At 30.5% G+C, this 20318-nt stretch overlaps 2 protein-coding genes across 6 annotated transcripts in view; both read right to left on the reverse strand.

Moving 5' to 3' along the window:
* conu (Rho GTPase-activating protein conundrum) overlaps nt 1-8139 on the reverse strand; it is a 233453-nt gene extending 225314 nt beyond the window's left edge. For all 4 annotated transcript variants that reach the window (XM_075373506.1, XM_075373515.1, XM_075373478.1 and 1 more), the window contains exon 1: nt 7955-8139. The gene's annotated coding sequence lies outside the window, so the exon portion shown is untranslated. The remainder of the gene's footprint in view (nt 1-7954) is intronic.
* An 8249-nt stretch (nt 8140-16388) lies between these two features.
* The window catches only part of OstDelta (oligosaccharide transferase delta subunit), an 85035-nt gene continuing 81105 nt past the window's right edge, over nt 16389-20318 (reverse strand). For both annotated transcript variants that reach the window (XM_075373535.1, XM_075373524.1), the window contains 2 exons: nt 20177-20252; nt 16389-17731 (listed from right to left, as the gene is read on the reverse strand). In XM_075373535.1, the coding sequence (XP_075229650.1) occupies nt 17589-17731; nt 20177-20252 (219 nt within the window). In that variant the 3' untranslated portion in view covers nt 16389-17588. The remainder of the gene's footprint in view (nt 17732-20176; nt 20253-20318) is intronic.

Raw genomic sequence — 20318 nt, forward strand, 5'->3', positions numbered from 1 at the left:
ATGCCAGACAAAAATTAATCGAAAAGTATTCTATCACAGTCAGTAGACTCTTCATGATTAGATTGAATGCTCTTATGAGATTCTTGATAAATAACCATGAAGTATTTGGTGGTCGCATGAAGGATTACTGGTGGCGAATCGAGTTTCAAAATCATGGAATTCCACATCAGGAATTGCTGGCGTGAATTGAAGATCAGCCTGCATTCGATACACCTGAAGGAATCAGTGAAGTTGATCAAGTGTGCACCGCAGAAATGCCTGAAGAAGGCTCAGAACTATATGAGCTCGTGAAGAAATGCCACATTCATCACAACACAAACACATGCAAAAAAAACAATGAGAACTCCTCAATAGTACGCCGATTTAAATTTCCGAGATAAATTTACGCTGAATCTTGCATAGTCACCGAAACATCTGATGATTTTGTACGCAATGATGGTCGAAGATGCATGCTGAAGCGTAGACACAAATCGATGGATTAACAATTATAATCCTACGCTTCTCCAGCAATGGAAAGGAACTATGGATATTCAGCCTATGTGGATCAAATGAATCAGTAAAGTGAATCATACTACATTGCGAAATATATATTAAAATCGAAACCTACTGCTTAACGCTGATATTAGACAAGCAATACAAAAAATTCGCTTGATGGTTTACGGAATGAAGAACTTGACAACACGAAACTTACTGGAAAAAGGCGTGTAATAACGCAGCGCTAGTAAAATTGATAGAATGAGAAAAATTATAAACCAATATGAATGAATTGATGGGATTTGAATGAACAACTGCAGGCGGAGATTAAAAAGTAAAAAATAAATATTAAAAAAAAAAAAAAAATTAAAAACAATGGTTTTCTTTTAAAAGAAATCGCTCTAAAAAGTAGAAAATAATTTTTCAGTGATTATAAGATAATCAAAATAATTTTCAATATTTGTAAAAAGAAAACAACTGTATTCATAAAATATTACTGAGAATTCAAATAGGTGTTCTGTGAGAATTAATAAAGGTAAAAGTGTGAACATAAATTAAAACTGATTAGAAAAGTAATATTTTATGAGCGCACAATAATAATCACTGAAAAATTATTTTCTACTTTTTAGAGCAATTACGTTTTAAAAGAAAACCATTGTTTAAAAAATTTTGTTTTAATTCATTTATTTTACACAACAAAATCAGTTTCAAAAAATGGGGAAATTTGCTATAGGAAGATTTTTTACATCAAATAACGTAGGTTTCTCGTTGGCAGTGTTGTACGTGGCATCGAAATCTGTGACGACAGACTTACCCACTACCCACCTCGAAGCGCTTAAAAGACCCTTTTAGTAAAAAATAAAATACTATATTTGATATGCACGGTGTTGTTTCATTTAACATGACATTTTTTCATCCACGTTTATGTTGTTTATAAACATCACAATTTTCAAGCGCGTTGTTTTTATGTATACGAGAAAATGCACGTTACAGTTAATATAACCAATGCTGCGGTTTTGCATGCATGACATTTTTCTTAGAGATTTAAGAGTTAATTTTGTTATGTGCCGTGCACTGCATGTGAGCGTTCTGTGCATTTATAGTATAACACGGATATGGATCGGCCCGATGGATTAATCGGTGCAATTCAATTTGTACATTCCTAGTCGCTGTGTTTAGCAGTATTTATTGTTGTCACGTAATTTTGTGAACTTTACTGGCGATTTAGAAAAAAATAAAACGACCTTCTTATCCGAATACGTCAGGAATTTTCATGTGAATGTCGGTTGTATGATCATGTTACATATTTTATAATACTTTGAGTTTATTACTTTCTTATGTATTCTATGCAATGTCTGTATGTAAGAACGACGGTATGTAGCTATTAACACGAACTAAATATTTAACAGTGTAAAGTTCTTTACTGTAGGCGTCCATAGAGATGGGTGTGAATCAGATGACGTAGTTACAAAAAACCTGCGTGTTTATGTTGGTGGAACGATTCAATGCATAACGAAGAGATGTGTTTGTTTTAGTTTTTTATTTATTTTGAAATTCTGTTTGCCTTTGTTACCATGAGTTGTGAAAGCCGATTCGCACTGAATAAAGGAACAATAAGGATGGTAATCTTGAAGCCGGTTTTTGATAATAATTAATACATCTCCGCTAATATAAAAGTGCGATCTTTATTTTTATCTCCATGTTCATTCGTCTAGAGCATTGATTCTCAAATTTTTCGCCACCGCCCACATTGAGAATCAAAAGTTTTCTAGCGCCCCCAAAATTTTTAAACTTCATCTGTTAAAAATAATAATTGTAATTGCTGTTTTTAAGATGCGCTCTTAAAAACCGCAATTCCAATTATTGTTTTAAAACATGGCATATCCTATTTCTGAGTTGAAACTTACATTTTAGTTTGAAATATCAGGAAAACATATATTTTCCCTTATTCTTTTAATCAGCCATCGCCTTCCTAGAGCACCTGAACACCCCCAATTTTCTGTGAGCCTCCTACCGCCCCACTGAAAGCCTTCAACGTCCACAAGGGGGCATTATCAACTTCTTTGAGAACGAATGGTCTAGAGTGAACCGGGCTTAAAAAATCGGCTGATCAGTAGTGACCGTGTTCTGCTGTGAACGGTGTGATGTAATTTATCGACGAGTGGAAAAAATCAAACGTTCTATATCGCCTTTGTATAGATGTATGTATCACCAACGTAGTGGTGCCAGTACAATATTTTGTCAGCATGGTTTTTTCATCATAATTATAATAAGCGATTCTTTCCAAAAAGTAGTAAAACTACTTATGCCACGATGATACAAGTAAATCAGCTCACACTCGGTCGATCGAGCTTTTAATGAGTATTATTATATTTGTATAATGCTCAAATTTCAGAGATATTAAAACTAACGTATCTTTAAAAACATAAAATCACGGCGATGTTACCGCTGAAAAAATTTAATTAATAACAAAAAACATTTCCCCAGAAAAATTTAATGAAGTAAAACGAAACTTTCCAAAGATATGCGATTAATCATTTTAAATACTAATATAGAAGTAATGCTTTAGTAAGTATTTGTTGAAATATTATGAAGTATTAGTATTTGTCGAAAGGTTTATTATGATTATTATTTATGTAGTGTTCTAGAAGCGGGTAGACGTAATACAAAATATTTTAGAACTTGAGTGTCTACAGGAACTTCAGTGTAAGAATAGATTACAGCGTAGGAATTAAGTAGTGTATATGTGCCTTGATTTTGTCACAGTGTTCTTTACGCGTGAACTCTTCTCGGGAGTTCGTAACGACATTATAGGTTAATACTAAAAATCGGAATCTTACACGTAATAAAAAAGCTCTCCACTAATTAATTACACTTTACGCTACAAATTTACAGTACACTTACAACAACAATAATAATTTGTACAGAATTATTACGAAATAAACAAATGCAAGCGTTTAAATCTACTGGTACATCAATGTAATGTTTTACTGAACTTACGAGGGACATCCCGAAGTTCCAAAACCAGTTTAACAACATTAAAAGACGGCAGCTACGCCACCTTAACAGGTTGTGTGACCTTCACGGCGGTGGCCTACAACAACAGGTTGTTCTTCAGTTCCCTTTTGGCCAAAGAAATTATTTTCGGTAAAAAAACAAAAGCGAAAAAATAATTCATCGGAATAAAACAGCGAAGTAATGAATCCAGTAATATATGAAACTGTTGAAGTCGCATCACCAATACGCACGGTTAATCGTATACAAATACCTGAACTTATAATTCCATTAAGAAAGGATGAATGAAAGAAAGGATTTCATGAAGGAAAATTTAAGTAAATTAAAGAGGATAAAATAATTTAATTATCAATCTGACGCCACCGTATTAACTTTAGATGCGATTAATCGATATAATTAATAAACTAAGTTAAATATTTAACGTAAAACAAGTAAACATTTTTAATTATAATTAACAGGATAAAATTTAAACTGGAAACAAAGTTTTAATTTTTGGAATAAAATATCTCAACTGATCCAAGTAAACAATCACAGACAATAATTATTATCTTTTGAATCTGCTCTGATCAGGGTTTTTAAATTGTTTTTCTTGAATCTTCCATACAAATTAAGAAGTTAATTTTTATTATTCGTGGAATAACAAAACCACCCACCATTTTTGACAAGTGATTTATGTATGTATGTATGTATGTATGTATGTGTGTGCGCGCACACACACACTAGTATTATCAACTGTGTTTTTTATTATTACTAAGTTCTTAGACATACTTCTAAAAATATTTTAATGTACAACAAAAGCAATCAAATGATACAAATGGTGCTACAGGTGGACAATGTAGTATAACACAAGTAGACACTTTTCTTGTTTATCTCAAGCATTACAAAAGATAGAATCACCAAAAGAGGTAGGCACAAGCAAAAAGACCTTCGTATAAAAGAGATGTAATATCTAATTTTTCAGTTTAGAAATTAATATAACATGACACATGTTTGAGGATTATCAAAAATTATAAGGAAATGGATAAATCCATTAAACTAATCCTTGAAAGCAATTTGATTGATAAATTATTACTCTGTATTTACTTTTCAGTAACACTAAAGATTTTGTAACAAAATAAGTAATTTTAATTACGGCATTTTTTTTATTTTATTATGATCTACAACTGAATCCGTGAAGGCAGTAGTTCGTGTTATACTAATGATTATATCAGTTCCGGAACAGTTTTTGGACATAAATAAAATTATCTCTAAGCACACAGAAAACCGCCGAATAAACATTTTTTTCGTTTTTATCTGCAATAAGATAAAAATATTCCTAAAATGTTAAGATACCACAGCTATGACAGACCAATTATAATTTATTATATGATCAGCTTTAATCTATATGCTAAACAAACACTAGATAAATATTTACATGCATTAAACTATTCAATTCATGACAAAGCAAAAATAAGCAAACATTTTCGTAGCTAATCATAGAAATAAGAAATTTAGTGCTGTAAACCCCTCAATGCAGTATAACAATATCATAAATATTGTTTTTATCATCCGTTACGTCACGGTTATATCAGCCATTGCGTCGAATTTAATCTACACGCTTTAATTCTACACCTCTACACCTTTTTGTATAAAGAAAAAAAACCACTTTAAAATTTAAAGAATTTTTCAGGGAGGGAACGACTACATATTAAATTATATTTTACAATTAAATTGCGATTTTTTATTTTATTCCATCGTTTAATTTTAAAACGAAAAACTTCAAAAGATTACACTAAAGGAGAACTGTTATTGTAGCTAATATAAACTTCCAGTGAAATCACGTTTTTAAACGAACTGCTAGGCGCAAAATATTGAAGAGCATTGGGCTCTATATGATCACGTAACTTTACACATACACATACACTGCATTGACCTTAGTACAGTACTATCAAGTTGTTTTATACAAAAATAATTTTTCACCAAATAAGTTAACATTTAATTACATAATTTCAAAGTCAAATAATTGTACCCAGACGCTGTAAGAACCTCCAACAGAAAGGTTTTAATTATACGCGTATATTATTAACCTTTAATTGTAGCTGAACATCAAATATATCGGAGAACTTAATAGTTGGGGATAAATCAACGATATGAATGTCAACGTAACTGGGCTAATATTTTTTGCAACCGGAGGAAGAAGATGCATTTATTTAATAATTCGGTCCATGGTCTATTGACCCTTTAGCGACATAGTTAATTACTCGTACTTGAGTGATATTTTGAAAAAAAATGTTTACTAACGGGAAAAAGTTCTTTAAAAACAAAATTCAATATAAACGGGAGAACATCCGAATAATATTACAATAATGTATGTATTACGCAGCTTGATTTCCAAAATTACCCGTTCAGTAGTACCTAAATAAGGTTATACAAAAAAAAACTTCTACTTGTATTTCGACGGTTTTTATTTCCGACTATGTTTTTACTATCTACTACAATAGTTGTTAAGAAGAGATTGAAGCCAATTAACATGTTGGCATCAAGATCGGCTCTTGAATTAGATTCCGAGACATGGGTGTTGGCATTTTGTAACCTTTAATCTCAGCCATCTCTTCTTTCTAGTTAAAACACTAATCTAGCGCATCCGAAGTCGAAAAATGAAATGAGTTGATTTAACGAGAAAATCATCTACTTATTAAGTTTAATAATAAAACATGTTTTAAGTTATGAAACAGAATGTTCGTAAATGTAATGCACTTTAAAAAGTGCAACTATCTTAAAATCTCGATCGTCATACGTACGGGCACGTTTATATCTCTTGAAGCTCCACTCCCCTAACATAATTATGTTCAAGTTTCAACGACATTAGAATTATGCGACTTTTAACGCTTTCAGTTAGCAATTATTCACAGATAAAAAATGTTTATGGTCGGAAATTGCTGCAGTTAGCATCTTACCGAGTTTTCAGTAAATGTGTCCCAAATAAGAATCTAATAAACTAAATCGATCGTAATTGTACATTTTACGGATGTACAACTGTAACTTTTTATAGTATCATCAAACGGATTTATACGGATGGTTTAGTAAACAGACTTGAATTCCTACCTTTACGTCATTACTTACTACAGTTGTTAAAAAAAAAACCTACAATAATCAGCCTAATGTTCTTCATAAACACTGTAATAAAATTTCATCCGACGGAACGTAAAATTTCATGCAAATAAACCTAAACATTTTGAAATTTACGTTTATGTATAACTGGTATTTAAATTAATCGTTTTATTTAAGTTTCAGTGATTACAGTCAAGACATCTTGTTCGAAACAGTTTAATGATTTTTCATTCAACTTCATATTTCAATGCCTCTAACCAAAACAAATGCAGTTCTTCAAACTTTGAAGAAATATATATTTACACATAACCATATTAATTTTAGTACATTCACTCGTTAATAGAAACACGAGATGAAACTTATTTATTTCGTTACAGATTTTTCTTTTATTCCTAGATCATGAAATTCATTATTTTTAATAATTGTGACCATTCTTAACGGGTAGTTTCAGAAATAAATACCCATCACATCCTTGCATATCGCTGTAAATCTGTTTACGCGAAACCGACAAGGTATGAGGTTACAGTTTCTAAGGAATATTAGTAGGAGGTGTGGTAACCTCCTATGAATATTCAAATCTACGTTAGTCACTCTACCAGTAAACGAAAATTAACTGATAAAATGAGTTCTCTTAAGAACTCATTAACACTACAATAAAAACGATGATAAAAAATTGTTCACTGCAATACTCTGAAGCAGTTGCATATTTAAACACAACACGTAATTGAAACACTGCATAAATTAAATATGGAACTTTAAAAATTCAAGACCCAAACCCCGAGTGTTTATTTACTCACAAAGACTCAACCAACGGCAAAGTCAAGCTCAGTTTTAAAAAACAAATCTTAATCTGTTGAGAATATATCATAGATACGACATTCACACCTAAAAAAACTACAAAAATAATAAAAACGGATGTAAATATTCGAAAAATGTGATTAATAAAAAGTCACTTTTGCCCCAACGTGAATTAAGAAACAATATTTCAAGAATAAAATTAGATCATTAAGGCAATGTACAAATTACAGATCAAACATACTGCCTGGCTCAAACTATCAGTTTGCTAACACAATAAAATAGGTCATATGCTAATAGCAGTGTTTACAGCAGAGGCAATTACGTACACCAGTAACTTGTAGAGAGTAAGAACAAGAAAGCAAGATCAGGTAACAAGACCTTCGGAGAAGATAGTTCAAGGTCAAATAAAAAATATGATTAAGATCAGAAACAATGAAACGCAAACATTTTTAACTTTTCAGAAAAGCTTCAAGTAATAACACCGGCCATAGTGGATATTAGATGGCAAATTTTTGCCGACACAATCATCATTTACACTGAACACATAAATACTAAAATGACAACTTCAAGATCTCACCTATAAAGTAATACTGTCACTGAATAAATCGCACATGTAATAATTTCACGATTTAAGTTTATAACTCGTAATAAAACAATAACGGTTCTTTAAGTAAACATTAGCGAGCGACAGAATGCTACCGAACAAGAACAATCACAACGCATCGACAATACAACACATCTGCCACTAGCACCAGCTGCCGCTCAGCGACTCACTGAGTTGGCTGAAAATGAATGGCGCATGGTGGTGGGGCGACACCCATGACGTAACCACTTGTTTATGCTAGGGAGTGCAATGCTAACGAATGAAATACATCTCACCACAGATTCAAGATCGTGCGTAGAGGTAACTCGATGTACATTATGACTACGAATTAGGTAAACCGATTTCTTTCTTTTACTATTAAAATTTATCCGTACTTTGCAGACCAAAACATTCATCGTAATGATAAATTTAGTAGCAATACCTCATTGTCTACAAAATATAAAAAACAGTCACTGTAAATTGAAAAAAGTATTATTTTCATAAAAATAAAAGGCAAAATTAAAATAAAACAGTTATCTTGTGACGATGACCGGTCCAAGGAAATATAATTTTATAAACTTTAAATGCAGTAGTTTGAAGAGCAATACGTACTGTCCTTGCTACTTTCCATACTTTTTTCCCGTAAGGCCCGAGCATTACCGTTGAGGTATTACTTCAGAGGATGATATGTATGGGTCCAAATGAAGTGTAGTCTTGTACAGGCTCAGTTCGACCATTCCTGAGATGTGTGGTTAATTGAAACCCAATTAACAAAGAACACCGGTATCCACGATCTTGTGTTCAAATTCGTATAAAAGTAACTGCTAGGACTTCAACTCTTGACTTCCGAATCAGCTGATTTGGGAAGACGCGTTCACCACTAGACCAACCCGGTGGGTTGATACTATCCATACTGCATTTAAAAAAGTAATTTATAATAAATAAAAAAAGCACTAATATTCAAAGAAAATCATTATAATCCAGGAGTGTCAAATGTAATAAGTTTGAATACTCACATGCTGAATAAAGAATATCTTCTTTTTTTTGTTTTCCGTAGGAAGTGGAAAAATTTGCCTGAATCAAACGCCCAGCAGCCCGCACACACTGGGTGCATGGGGTTCACCGCCTATGCTGTGGGATCCACTTCCTTACAGGAGTGGATCCTTCCAGGGCGTGCTGGAATTGACGTAAAGGCATAACATCAGCACCACTCACGTCACAGGCACACTTCTGATTGACACCAATATTTACATAATACATTCAGACACTATTTACACTCAATACTTACAATTAACAATATATACAGCTCACAATTTACACTATAGCTAAGCCGGCCTCAGACAACAGGACCGAGTTCCGCGGAAGTCATTGGTGACGACAATGCCAAGGCACCACCGCACCCACTCCAAAAGGCTGGCGCCTATCGCCGTCCTCAACCGACATCTCCATTGCCCGCCTCGCGGTCCTCCTCCATTAGTCTTCTGTAGCACCTTTTCAAACCACTGGGCACACGCAGTCCATCCCTCACCAGCAGAGAGCATCAACCGCATGCTTCCCCCCCACGAGTTTAAGTCGTCACGTGATATCTGGAGCACACCTGGATATCACACAAAGATGTGTGATATATGGGGCACACAAAGGTGTGCTGCTTCACCGTATCCATGTCATCATCACAATTCTGTACGCCTTTCCAATCCTACAGAGGTAAACCCTGAACAACCACTGAGCTGTCAATAAGTCCACCTCTCCATGCAGTCTATTGACCCAAGCAACCACCTCCGGAATTAAGGTATAGGTCCTGTGCCCCTCCTTCACACTCCGCCACCTCTACTGCCAGTCAGCCACCATGCGGTCCCTCACCTCCTCCCTACCATCTGTGGCTCTATCTCTTCTTTCTTTGACCAGCAGGTTCAATGGCGGTATACCAGCCACCACTAGTCAGGCATCCAATGATACCATCTGATAGAGATGCGCCACCCTCCTATATATGCCATTCAATCTCGGGGCATTTCTCCAATTCCAAATGCCTTCCACCATGCCGGTGCTGCATACAATATCATCGATACCACGGTAGACGCCAGCATTCTGCGCCTGAATATCCTACGACCCCGACATTGGCCATAAGCCAATGTCGAGGCCATAAACAATGCCGAGGACATCCTTTCTACCTTCATGGCCACTTGCTGCACCTAAAGTGAGAAACCCCTTGACCTATGGAGCCACAATCCCAAGTACTTTGCTGCTTCCTTCAAGGCGATCATTTCTCCATTGACTTGGACAGCAAAAGGGGGTATTCCCGCCTTCCAGACATTGCTATAATTTCAGATTTCTTAGCTGACAGTTGCAGCCCCTACATCTCAAGCCATGATTTGATTTTCTCAATGGTCCTCGTAGCTATCCCCACCACCTTCTCCAGCTCCTTTGCCACCACTACTACCACCAAATCATCGGTGTATGCCACTAATTGTACTTCCAGCAGCCACTCCTGCTGAAGGAGATTGTCGTACACCATGTCCCACAAGATGGGCCCTAAGATTGACCCCTGTGGCACCTCATGCTGCATGGGCACACCAACTCCTCTCCAACCTAAGAAGTGATACTCTGAGGTACAACTGCATCATCCTCAACAAGAAAGATGAAATGCCTTGCTCCTCCAACTGGATTAATTAAAATGTAATAAATCTAATTTAAATCTTATGGAAGATCTTTTAAAATCCTTGTTAACAATAAAGATTATATATATACATACATATAATTTCCACTTACATTTCAGTAAATGGTATTCTGAATTTTGAAGTTTTTTTTATCATTAAGAATATTTAAGCAATTAGAAATTATAATAATCAAATAGTAATAATTCATAAAAAATACACGTTGCATAATAATTAATTGTAGTTTAAAATATAAAAGTATAATTCACAATTATTAAAATTACAATTATTTTTACTCACATTCTATTAACATACCAATTATAGACGTATGGGTACCATTAGGACATGCTTTGTAAAATTATAATTCAGTTGGATGTATATAAAGATATTGTATAGTCCACAAACTCATACACAAGCTGTCAAGATAATGTTTCATCATGGATGAAGTACTAAAGTGTTTCAAAAATTAATTTTAGAGGACTACTTCACAATATCAGGTCTCATGTTGATAATATTCTGCACACTCCTTCCATCTTTTCAGATTAATTAATATATATATATTTAAAGATATATACTATTTATCTAAATAGTATTATTTAAATTTTCTCTGAAGATTTTTATCACATAAACAATTATTTACATTTGTCATAAATTATAAAATAAGTAAAATAATTATCGCCTGTTTCTGATAATTTGCAACACTATTTTTTATTTCATACATCACAAACTTAATAAAGGGGCTTAAGTCCATTATAAAAAACAAGATGCAGTTACCCAAAATTGAATCTTGTTTCTATAATTAATTAAAACTAACAAATTGATAACCAAATATAAAAATGGATAAAACACAAATAAGACTTTATAAATGCGTGATAAGCATTTCTAATATGTTGTGGGTACCTTATCAAATTTATATGTGTTAAAGTAATGTTATACATAAAATGTATAAAATATTTCTGTTCTGAAAAACAAATGATGTATATTTACATCTGAGAACATGACTGCAAACTGAAAAAACTTGAGCTTTTTCAATATATATTTATATATCTCAAATCATTATGCAGGCAATTCAAGAAGAATGTAACAAAATTTCAGGACACATTCTACTGGTAAAAATAAAAAATTCATGTAAACATAGGTTTGGAAACCTTCATTAGTAATAGTCAGATGGCGAAGGTTTTTGACCTGATTTCTACAAGTTCAGTAAAATTAAGCCAGGCTGTAATTCTTTTGACCCAAATTAAGGGATAGAATTTGAAAAAAGTAGGTCTAAGAATTGTATTTTTGGTAGTTTTCAAGAAATCTGGGATAAAGGGCAAAAGATTGGGGTTGAAAAACACACTATTTTGTTTGACATAAATTTATTAACTGAGTAAAAAACAGATAAAAGTTTTAAACAAACTTGTAAAGAATTTGATTGTGAGTAAAATGGTTTGAATAAAATTCACAGAAACTAAATACAAACACAATAATTTTGAAGTTTATTAAAAACAAAACATATCAAAATGTGGCTACTTTAAATTTATATTGAACGAAATAAAATCTTCTATATTACAAAACAAAAGAATTAAATATTTTAGAAAAATGACAAACACAAACAATAAAACCAACTTACAAATAATTTAATAAACTACTTAAAATGTCCTCTGCCACAGTGGATGACAATGAACACACTGCCCGACAAATAATATTTTTGGTTTCCCAAAATTTTGGCTTTCCCTATTTCAACAGGGTTGTTTTGTATTATTTGTACCATATTGTGAATTCTAATAACTAACTTTTCTCTTATGCTATACTTTTGTTCATATACTAACGATTTCAAATGGCACCAAAGGTAGTAGTGCAGAGGTGTTAAGTCAGGCAACCAGTCAATAGGTCCACCAAGCTCAGTCCATTTTTAAAAACATCACATTTATGAGTTATCTAACTGCTTGAGAAAAGTGTGAAGTTGCTCTATTGTGCAGAAAAATCCTTCTTGGAACCAGATCTGGCAAATTATTCTGCAAAAAGTTTAAGTATGAAACACCCAAAACATTCTTGGAAATAAATGGTTCCAATATTTTGATGCGTATCAACATTATTATCAATATTTTGTTTTCTGCATCCAACGTTTACATGGAACGTGTATTTGTATCCAGTTTTGAGAAAATCCACTTCTAAGTAAATGTGGCTTCATTGGTAAACAAAATAGAAACTATGTTATTAACATTGTCAAGAATTCAGTGACAAAAATTTAAACATACAGTAAGATCTCTAGGAAGTAAATTTTGTAACTCTAGTAGATTAAAATGATGGAGTTCATCTTTTTGCAATATTCATCATACGTTACTTTGTGTTAAACCTGTAATAAATTCTTCTGGTACTGATGCCCGGGCTACATTCAGTGTGCTGATTTACATTTTCTTCTTCCTTTACCGCTCAGCAAAATATGAAGACTGCATTCATACAATGATATGTATGCATTGAAATACTGACTAAAGTAAAACTTCTGTGAACTGGAATTCCCACTTTTAGAAATCTTACATTTTATTTAGTTTGATTTAACACTTCATTTTTTTGATTGAATCTTTTTCTTTTCTTTTTGCGACTTGCACATGATAATATATGCAAGTTATTCACAAAGAACGTAACACTTTCATTTTTCCACTTTTCCATTTTTTTAGAAATCTTACATTTTCGATGTGCGGCTTATGCATTTACATTGCAGAACCCACAAAGAAAAATGATGTTTGAGCATTTTTCATAAGAAAATTTATAAGGCATTGATAGACAATGACATACATACGTTATTCCTCCCACTCACTCATTTAAATGTTTATTGCTGATCAAATACAAAAACTTAATTATTGGAATCAGCTATTAGTATTGTAGACTTATGAAATAAATTATTTCAAATAAAATTTAGATAAAATTAATTTTTAATTAGCTTTAAACATAACTGATGTGTAATCAATTGTCTTATTTGATTTTTACTTTTTTTAAATTTTGATGTTTTTCTAAAATATTCAATTTTTTTGTTTTGTAGCATAGAAGATTTTGTTTCGTTTAATAAAACTTTAAAATCAGCCACATTTTGATGTTTTGTTTTTAATAAACTTCAAAATTTCTAAGTTTGCAATTAGTTTATGTGGACTTTATTCATACCATTTTACTCAGAATCAAATTCTCTACAATTTCTGTTTAAAACTTTTATGTGCATTAACAAAATTATTTTATGCCAAACATAAACCCCACCCAATCTCTTTTGCCCTTTATCAATTCAGGTCTTCAATCTTCAATCAGGTTGCCCTTCAATTTTTCAGGTCAGATAAAATCATGAAATTACACCAAGAATTACGGTCTGGCTTAATTTTACTGAAGGCACAAAAAATCAATGCAAAATCTTTTGCTAGCCAATACTCGCTAGTGAAGTGTTTTTGAATCTATATTTATATAAACTTTCTTTTTTATTTTAATCAGTGGAAAAATGTACTGAAAGTGTTACGTTCTTTGTGAATAACTTGCATATATTATCATGTGCAAGTCGCAAAAAGAAAAGAAAAAGATTCAATCGAAAAAATGAAGTGTTAAATCAAACTAAATAAACTCCCTGCTTATCTAGTAATAAATCATTTCTTTGAGGGCTGTTATTGACAGTAAAGCATTTTTTGGGTCAATGAAACATGAGAAAAAAAGTCATTCTTATATTATTGTATTTAGGTTTTCCTCAGAATTTTGAGGTGCTGATTAACCACCTTCAATTGTATTTCCAGCATTTAGGTCACATCTATTTTATACAAACCAATCAAATTTGTCAGATAGTATTATTAAGTATATCTTAGTCCCTTTATTAAATATAAGAGGTTATAAATGTTAAGTTTTGCAATTTCAGACAATGATAATATATTTTAGCAACAAAATATTTCTAATTTGGTGACATCTACTTCTTGTGATTTATAATAGTCCTTTTCCATTATCAGGCTTTATTCCATGACAGTCAACTGATACTGACTATAGAAAACTTGAAAATAGCATTTATTCTGGGTTCCAGTATTAAACTTAACAAATGTCATTAATCAGCATAAAAAATCTATTTGCATTCAGAGAAATGAAGTTTGATTTTTACCACATATTTTTCTATTTTTTAGGACAAAAAAAAGTCAGTTTTTTAGCACCTAAATTCCATTCTTTAGTGATAATGTATTTCATCTAAAGTTTCATTAATTAATCTTAATTAATTAGTGTAGATGCATAGTACAGATTTATTTACATTAGTACATGTGAGGACTGGTATATAATTTAATTCTCGGGTAAACAATTTTATTAGACAAGCAAACATGTACTTATCATTTTGATTATTTTTAATACAAAATTCATAAAATGGAAAGAAATGTAATTAGCTACTGAAAATAATTCATGCTTTCTGTTAACATTTGTTTATTAGTGCATTCTTATACATCAAAATTATGATCAAGTTGTCTTATAATTGCTTTTTTCTAACAAAATCTCTTTTTAATGTTTTTAATTTTTTTTAAAATTCTTAAATATATTAAGAATGCATTACAGAGTAACATTCATAATCCATACCTTTATGTAAATAACTAATACTGAACCTGGCTAATATCATTTGACATAAAATAAATGATAATGTTTAATTTATAAAATATTAAAAAGCATTATAAATTAACATTTAATTCACTATCCTTTTCACCATAACTAGCTAAATTTGATGATTTTGTTTGGACTGCAAATACTGTCTGTCCAAATTATAAGTTTGGAGGCTTCTTTGAAATTTTGCAATGTTATAAAGTTTTCTCTGGAAGGAGCTATAACTAGGGTTGGTGATTCAAATAACAGTGATATTTTTCCCCTTCAGAGGTATACATGCTCAGAAATATCAGTTCTATAACTGATGAAATAATTAAATAAAATGCATACTAAAAATATTTATATTCTATGCTTTGACCATAATACTACAAATAATTATGCAATACTAACTACCAATAAAAACATTTGTCAACAATATATAATGTTTTCAGATCAAATTGATTAAATTTCTATTTCATGAACTTTCTTATGCATACCAACACTTTCTAAAATTATTATTATAAGAACAATTGTTGCAGAAACACATAATCAAAGAAATAGATGAAATCTTAGATGATAAAAAAAAATTAAAACAATTATAATAAATTTTAGACTTAATTTTGTTAAAATATTTGTTAAGATGGATTATGAAGAAAGTTCAACACAGCAACTTTCTCCATTAAAATAGTAATTTTCTTTAATTTTAAGAAAAATTATAAGTAACTATATACTTTTAAAAAGAACACAACAAAGTTGAATCGAATGCCTCAAGAGGATTACATAAATCTGTAAATTCATAGATTCATTCAACAACACAGTATATGAGTAGATGCAGCATCAATAATGAAGTATTTACACATCTTCATTACAATAAATAATAACCACAGCACAATGTGTAATCGTAAAGTACAAAATGTAATGAATTATATAAAATTATCTAAATTCTAGACAACAAAATGAATCAGATGAAGACACAAGTACCCTAGTTTTTGCACATGACACAAGTACCTTAAGTATTTCCATTACATTCTTTATCTTGGGGAAATATTTTTTTAAATTTCTACTACATAAAACTAAAAAAAATTGTCTTTCAGTAAGATATATTATTTTGATGAACTGAAGATTTTAAAGTTAATAGTAAATTGGGGTCCATTGGTAAGGCTGTACTATATACATACAGATAAAAATAATGAATAAATTAACTCAAATAATTAAGAATATAAATCTTTATTTATAACAAAACACACAGAGAGCGCACATACAATTGCAATTTCATCAAAAACCTAATAAAAATCAATCATACCCATAACATTATTAACTAATACAATAACTTTTAAAATCTATCACATCATGAAGTAATTACTGTAAGAAAAACAAATTAAAAAAGTTCTAATTGTGGAAATAGAATCAACAATTGAATAACTGTTATTGAGAGACCTTAAATCTAAATAACTTACATTATTTATGAGCTATCTCTTTGTTTCTTCTGATCTTTGTAGAGCAAAATAAACACCAATAAACTGTATATATATATATATATATATATATATATATATATATATATATATATATATACACACACACACACTACATGCTTCACTTACTTAATATAACAATGATTGTTATTATAACAAACATTGCTACTCATTTCAAGGCTAATAAAATTATAGATAAAAAAGGAAACGAAAAGATGAACTATACAAAAATCAGTTATGAAGTATGAATAAGCAAAATAAATTTAATGCATTTTAATTATACTATTAATAATTTATTTTTTTAGTTATAAATTAATTTTATTCTTGGCGATATTAGATTATATAACATTTAATCAATAATAAAAGAAATGGGAGGAGGAAACTAACTGAATATTGACTATGCTAGCTTGACTAAAGAAATTTTTTTGATATTTAGTATTGCTCTGCATATATTTGTTATAATAGTTAAAAAAAATGATAAAAATAACAAACATAAAAAATAGAATTGAGTTCCATAGCACTAACTAACTGTTATTTCTTATAAGAAATGAGGACATGCAGAAGCTTACACTTTTTAACAGATTCTGATAATATGAATATCATGAATAAGACAAAACAACCCGGCTGACCAATTTTTTGAAGCAATAAAAAATAAGTACAAAAACCATTCTGTAAATTCAAAAAAGTTAAGTTATATTTTAGTGAGACATGCACTGAATTTAATCATCCCCTGAGTTTTACCACTTTTGAAACTGAATTTTTTAAATCATAAATTGTTGGATAAAAAACATTACAACTGACTGGATAAAAAAATGAACTAACTGAACATAAAAAATTGACAACAAATGTTCATAATCGACAACATGCAAAATTAAGAATGAGAGTAATAAAATTTAAAAAAAAATCTTTCATTATCTCAGAAAATAAATTTAACACCTAATGATGTTTTCGATTGCTAGCGATTTTGGCTAATAACTTGTTACCACACAGGAATGTAATTACACCTAATCCAAACAAATATTTCAGAGTCTGGAACATATTCAGTTTCAGCCAGAAGAATCCAAAAAGCACAAATATTCCTGAAACAGAATAAGAAGAAAGAATTTATTTTCTATTATTCATTAATCGTTTCGACCAGAAAATCTAAAGAAGCAACATATAATTTAAATATGTAAATTGAAAACAGTCTGATTATACGAATTTGCAAGAAAATTTAATTTTTAAGTCAACAAAAGATGAAGATGATAAAAAAATTATGAATTGTCTACCTAAAACTGCTAATAATTAAACCATCATTTTCTTAAGAGAGTAAATAACATATAACTATGGAATAATATAAAGGTTTTCTATAACACTACCGACACACTGCTGCTTTATTTTCCATCAATGTCTGGTACAAAGAGCAACTGAATAGTTACTTTCAAAGTAAAATCCAGATAACTTAAGACCCAGAAATGGTGAGACAAAAAAAAAATATGAATATCATGAACATATATAAATAAATACAAAATTATGCTGAAATCACTGGGTAATAAATAAAAAAATATAGCCTCTTTGTTGTTCGGTATTCCAGTGGTATTGAAAACCCACCTAAGAACTGTTTAATCATTACTTTTTTTATCTAAGAGTTGTGCAAAAAGTCTTACAAGCAGTTGAGAAGCTTTATTGTAAAATAGGGTCTCTTCCATACAATTTCTAATGGAAATGAATCAATATTCACGGTTTAAGTAAATTCAGGTAAGTATTCACAATGACAGCTAAAAACGTATATCAGTTATTTATTTCAGTAACTGGCATACCGGCAAATGAATGAAAATATTTAAAAAAATGATTGATGATTTTCATCCCTACAAATCTTTTTACTTTTGATGGTACTGTCTTAACAATAGCAACAATGCATTGTAGATATAAAAACCCTTGCTTTATATTTTTCAGATATAACAAATACAAAATATTATTATTTATAAAAGATAGGTCACAAGACTGCAGTGAAAATAGATTTTCTATTTCCCAAAGAACACTATAGAACATTCGGATTCTACACTGATGAACTCAGATGCAGTGTGCCTGAAACCAAAAATTTAATTCAACATTTTACAGCAACTATACCAAATTGTTATGAATCATATCAGAAAGACACTGCTTTTTCTTAAATAAATGAAAGCACTTATTTAGGAAAACTACTTATACTATGCTATGAAAAACTAAGGAAACTGTAATTTTTGAATAGATTCTAATTTCAACATACAAAACTTAATGAATCAAATTTATAAATGGAACTTGCAATCCACATATATTACTGTGCATGTATGAAGATAAATAAATATAGTATTTATGCATACTTCATTTTTTTATGAAGACTTGCATAAAGTAACGGCAGTTTCGATGTGTATTGTTTGGCCAGATAGTGATTATAAATAAATTGGGTACTGAATAATATAAAAATCATATATATAAACATCAAAGGTAGATATTTTTTAGATTGAATAATGAAATAATGAATATTTAATCAGTATTCAATTAATATTTATAAATGCTCACTTAATCACAACTGTTTTGCTAACGAGTGCTTTTGTTATACACTGTGTCTACTTCAAACAAAATTAATATTAATAATAGTAATACTATTTCAATACAAGTAATAATAGTACTACTAACTAATACTACTTCATCAGACAAAACTTCAATATACTATTAAAAAATATAAAAATTTATTTTTAAAATAACAAAAGACAAACATACTTTTTCTCGTTTGATTAAAAACTGATTTTAAAATAGTTCTACTTTAGCATCAATAATAAGTATTTCTATTAGTATACAAAAATAGCAACAACTGTCTATTGAACAAAAAGTGTGCAGTATCATTTTAGGCTATCCCAATCAAAAATATAAAAGTTAACTTAAAAACATTCTAAAGAACTATACCTCCAACTCAGATTGCCAACTACAATCCAATTTGTACACCTTAATATAGGATTATCTCAGACAAATTTTTTTAAGATAGAGATAAAATAAACCATAAACTATCAGAAATATATTCCCATCCATAAATACAATTTAAGGGAAGGGATAATTTTTATGAAAGAAAGGCTTTAGAAAAAAATTTTTAACATTTACAAGCAACCTATTATATACTCCCATTGATATTCAACAATGGAGTTAGAATCAACATTAGAAGTAATTACACTGTTGATGAAAATGTCTGTTTAACAAACAAATGGCATATTTTTTGATAAAAGTAAATACATAATAGATTCTGAGTACTTTCTAGTTTTCCAAAATATGTCAAACTATTTAGTTGGTATACCTCTTAATAACATCCAAGCAGAGAATGCACGTCTGAAGCCTTGTTAAATAAACTGGTTCTTAAATATATCTAACACTCAACACTATTAGGGACAGATTCTTTTGGATATATGCTGTGTTCATCATCAACTGGTAACTAATGAACAGAGTGTTTGACATCATTAAAAAATTACATTTTTGGAGAAAATAAAGATAAACTTTTAGAAAGAACTACTTACCTCCAAGTCCAATGTGGAATCCTACAGCACTCAGTGAAAAGGGGAAGTTTGAAATGTTAATACCGAGTTTACCCCACTGAAACAATTAATTCCACAATCACATTTCTTGTAAGGTAAATATTAAGAATGCTAAATATAAAAT

Source organism: Lycorma delicatula, chromosome 1 (genome assembly GCF_047948215.1).
Source record: "Lycorma delicatula isolate Av1 chromosome 1, ASM4794821v1, whole genome shotgun sequence".
Classification (NCBI taxonomy): domain Eukaryota; kingdom Metazoa; phylum Arthropoda; class Insecta; order Hemiptera; family Fulgoridae; genus Lycorma; species Lycorma delicatula.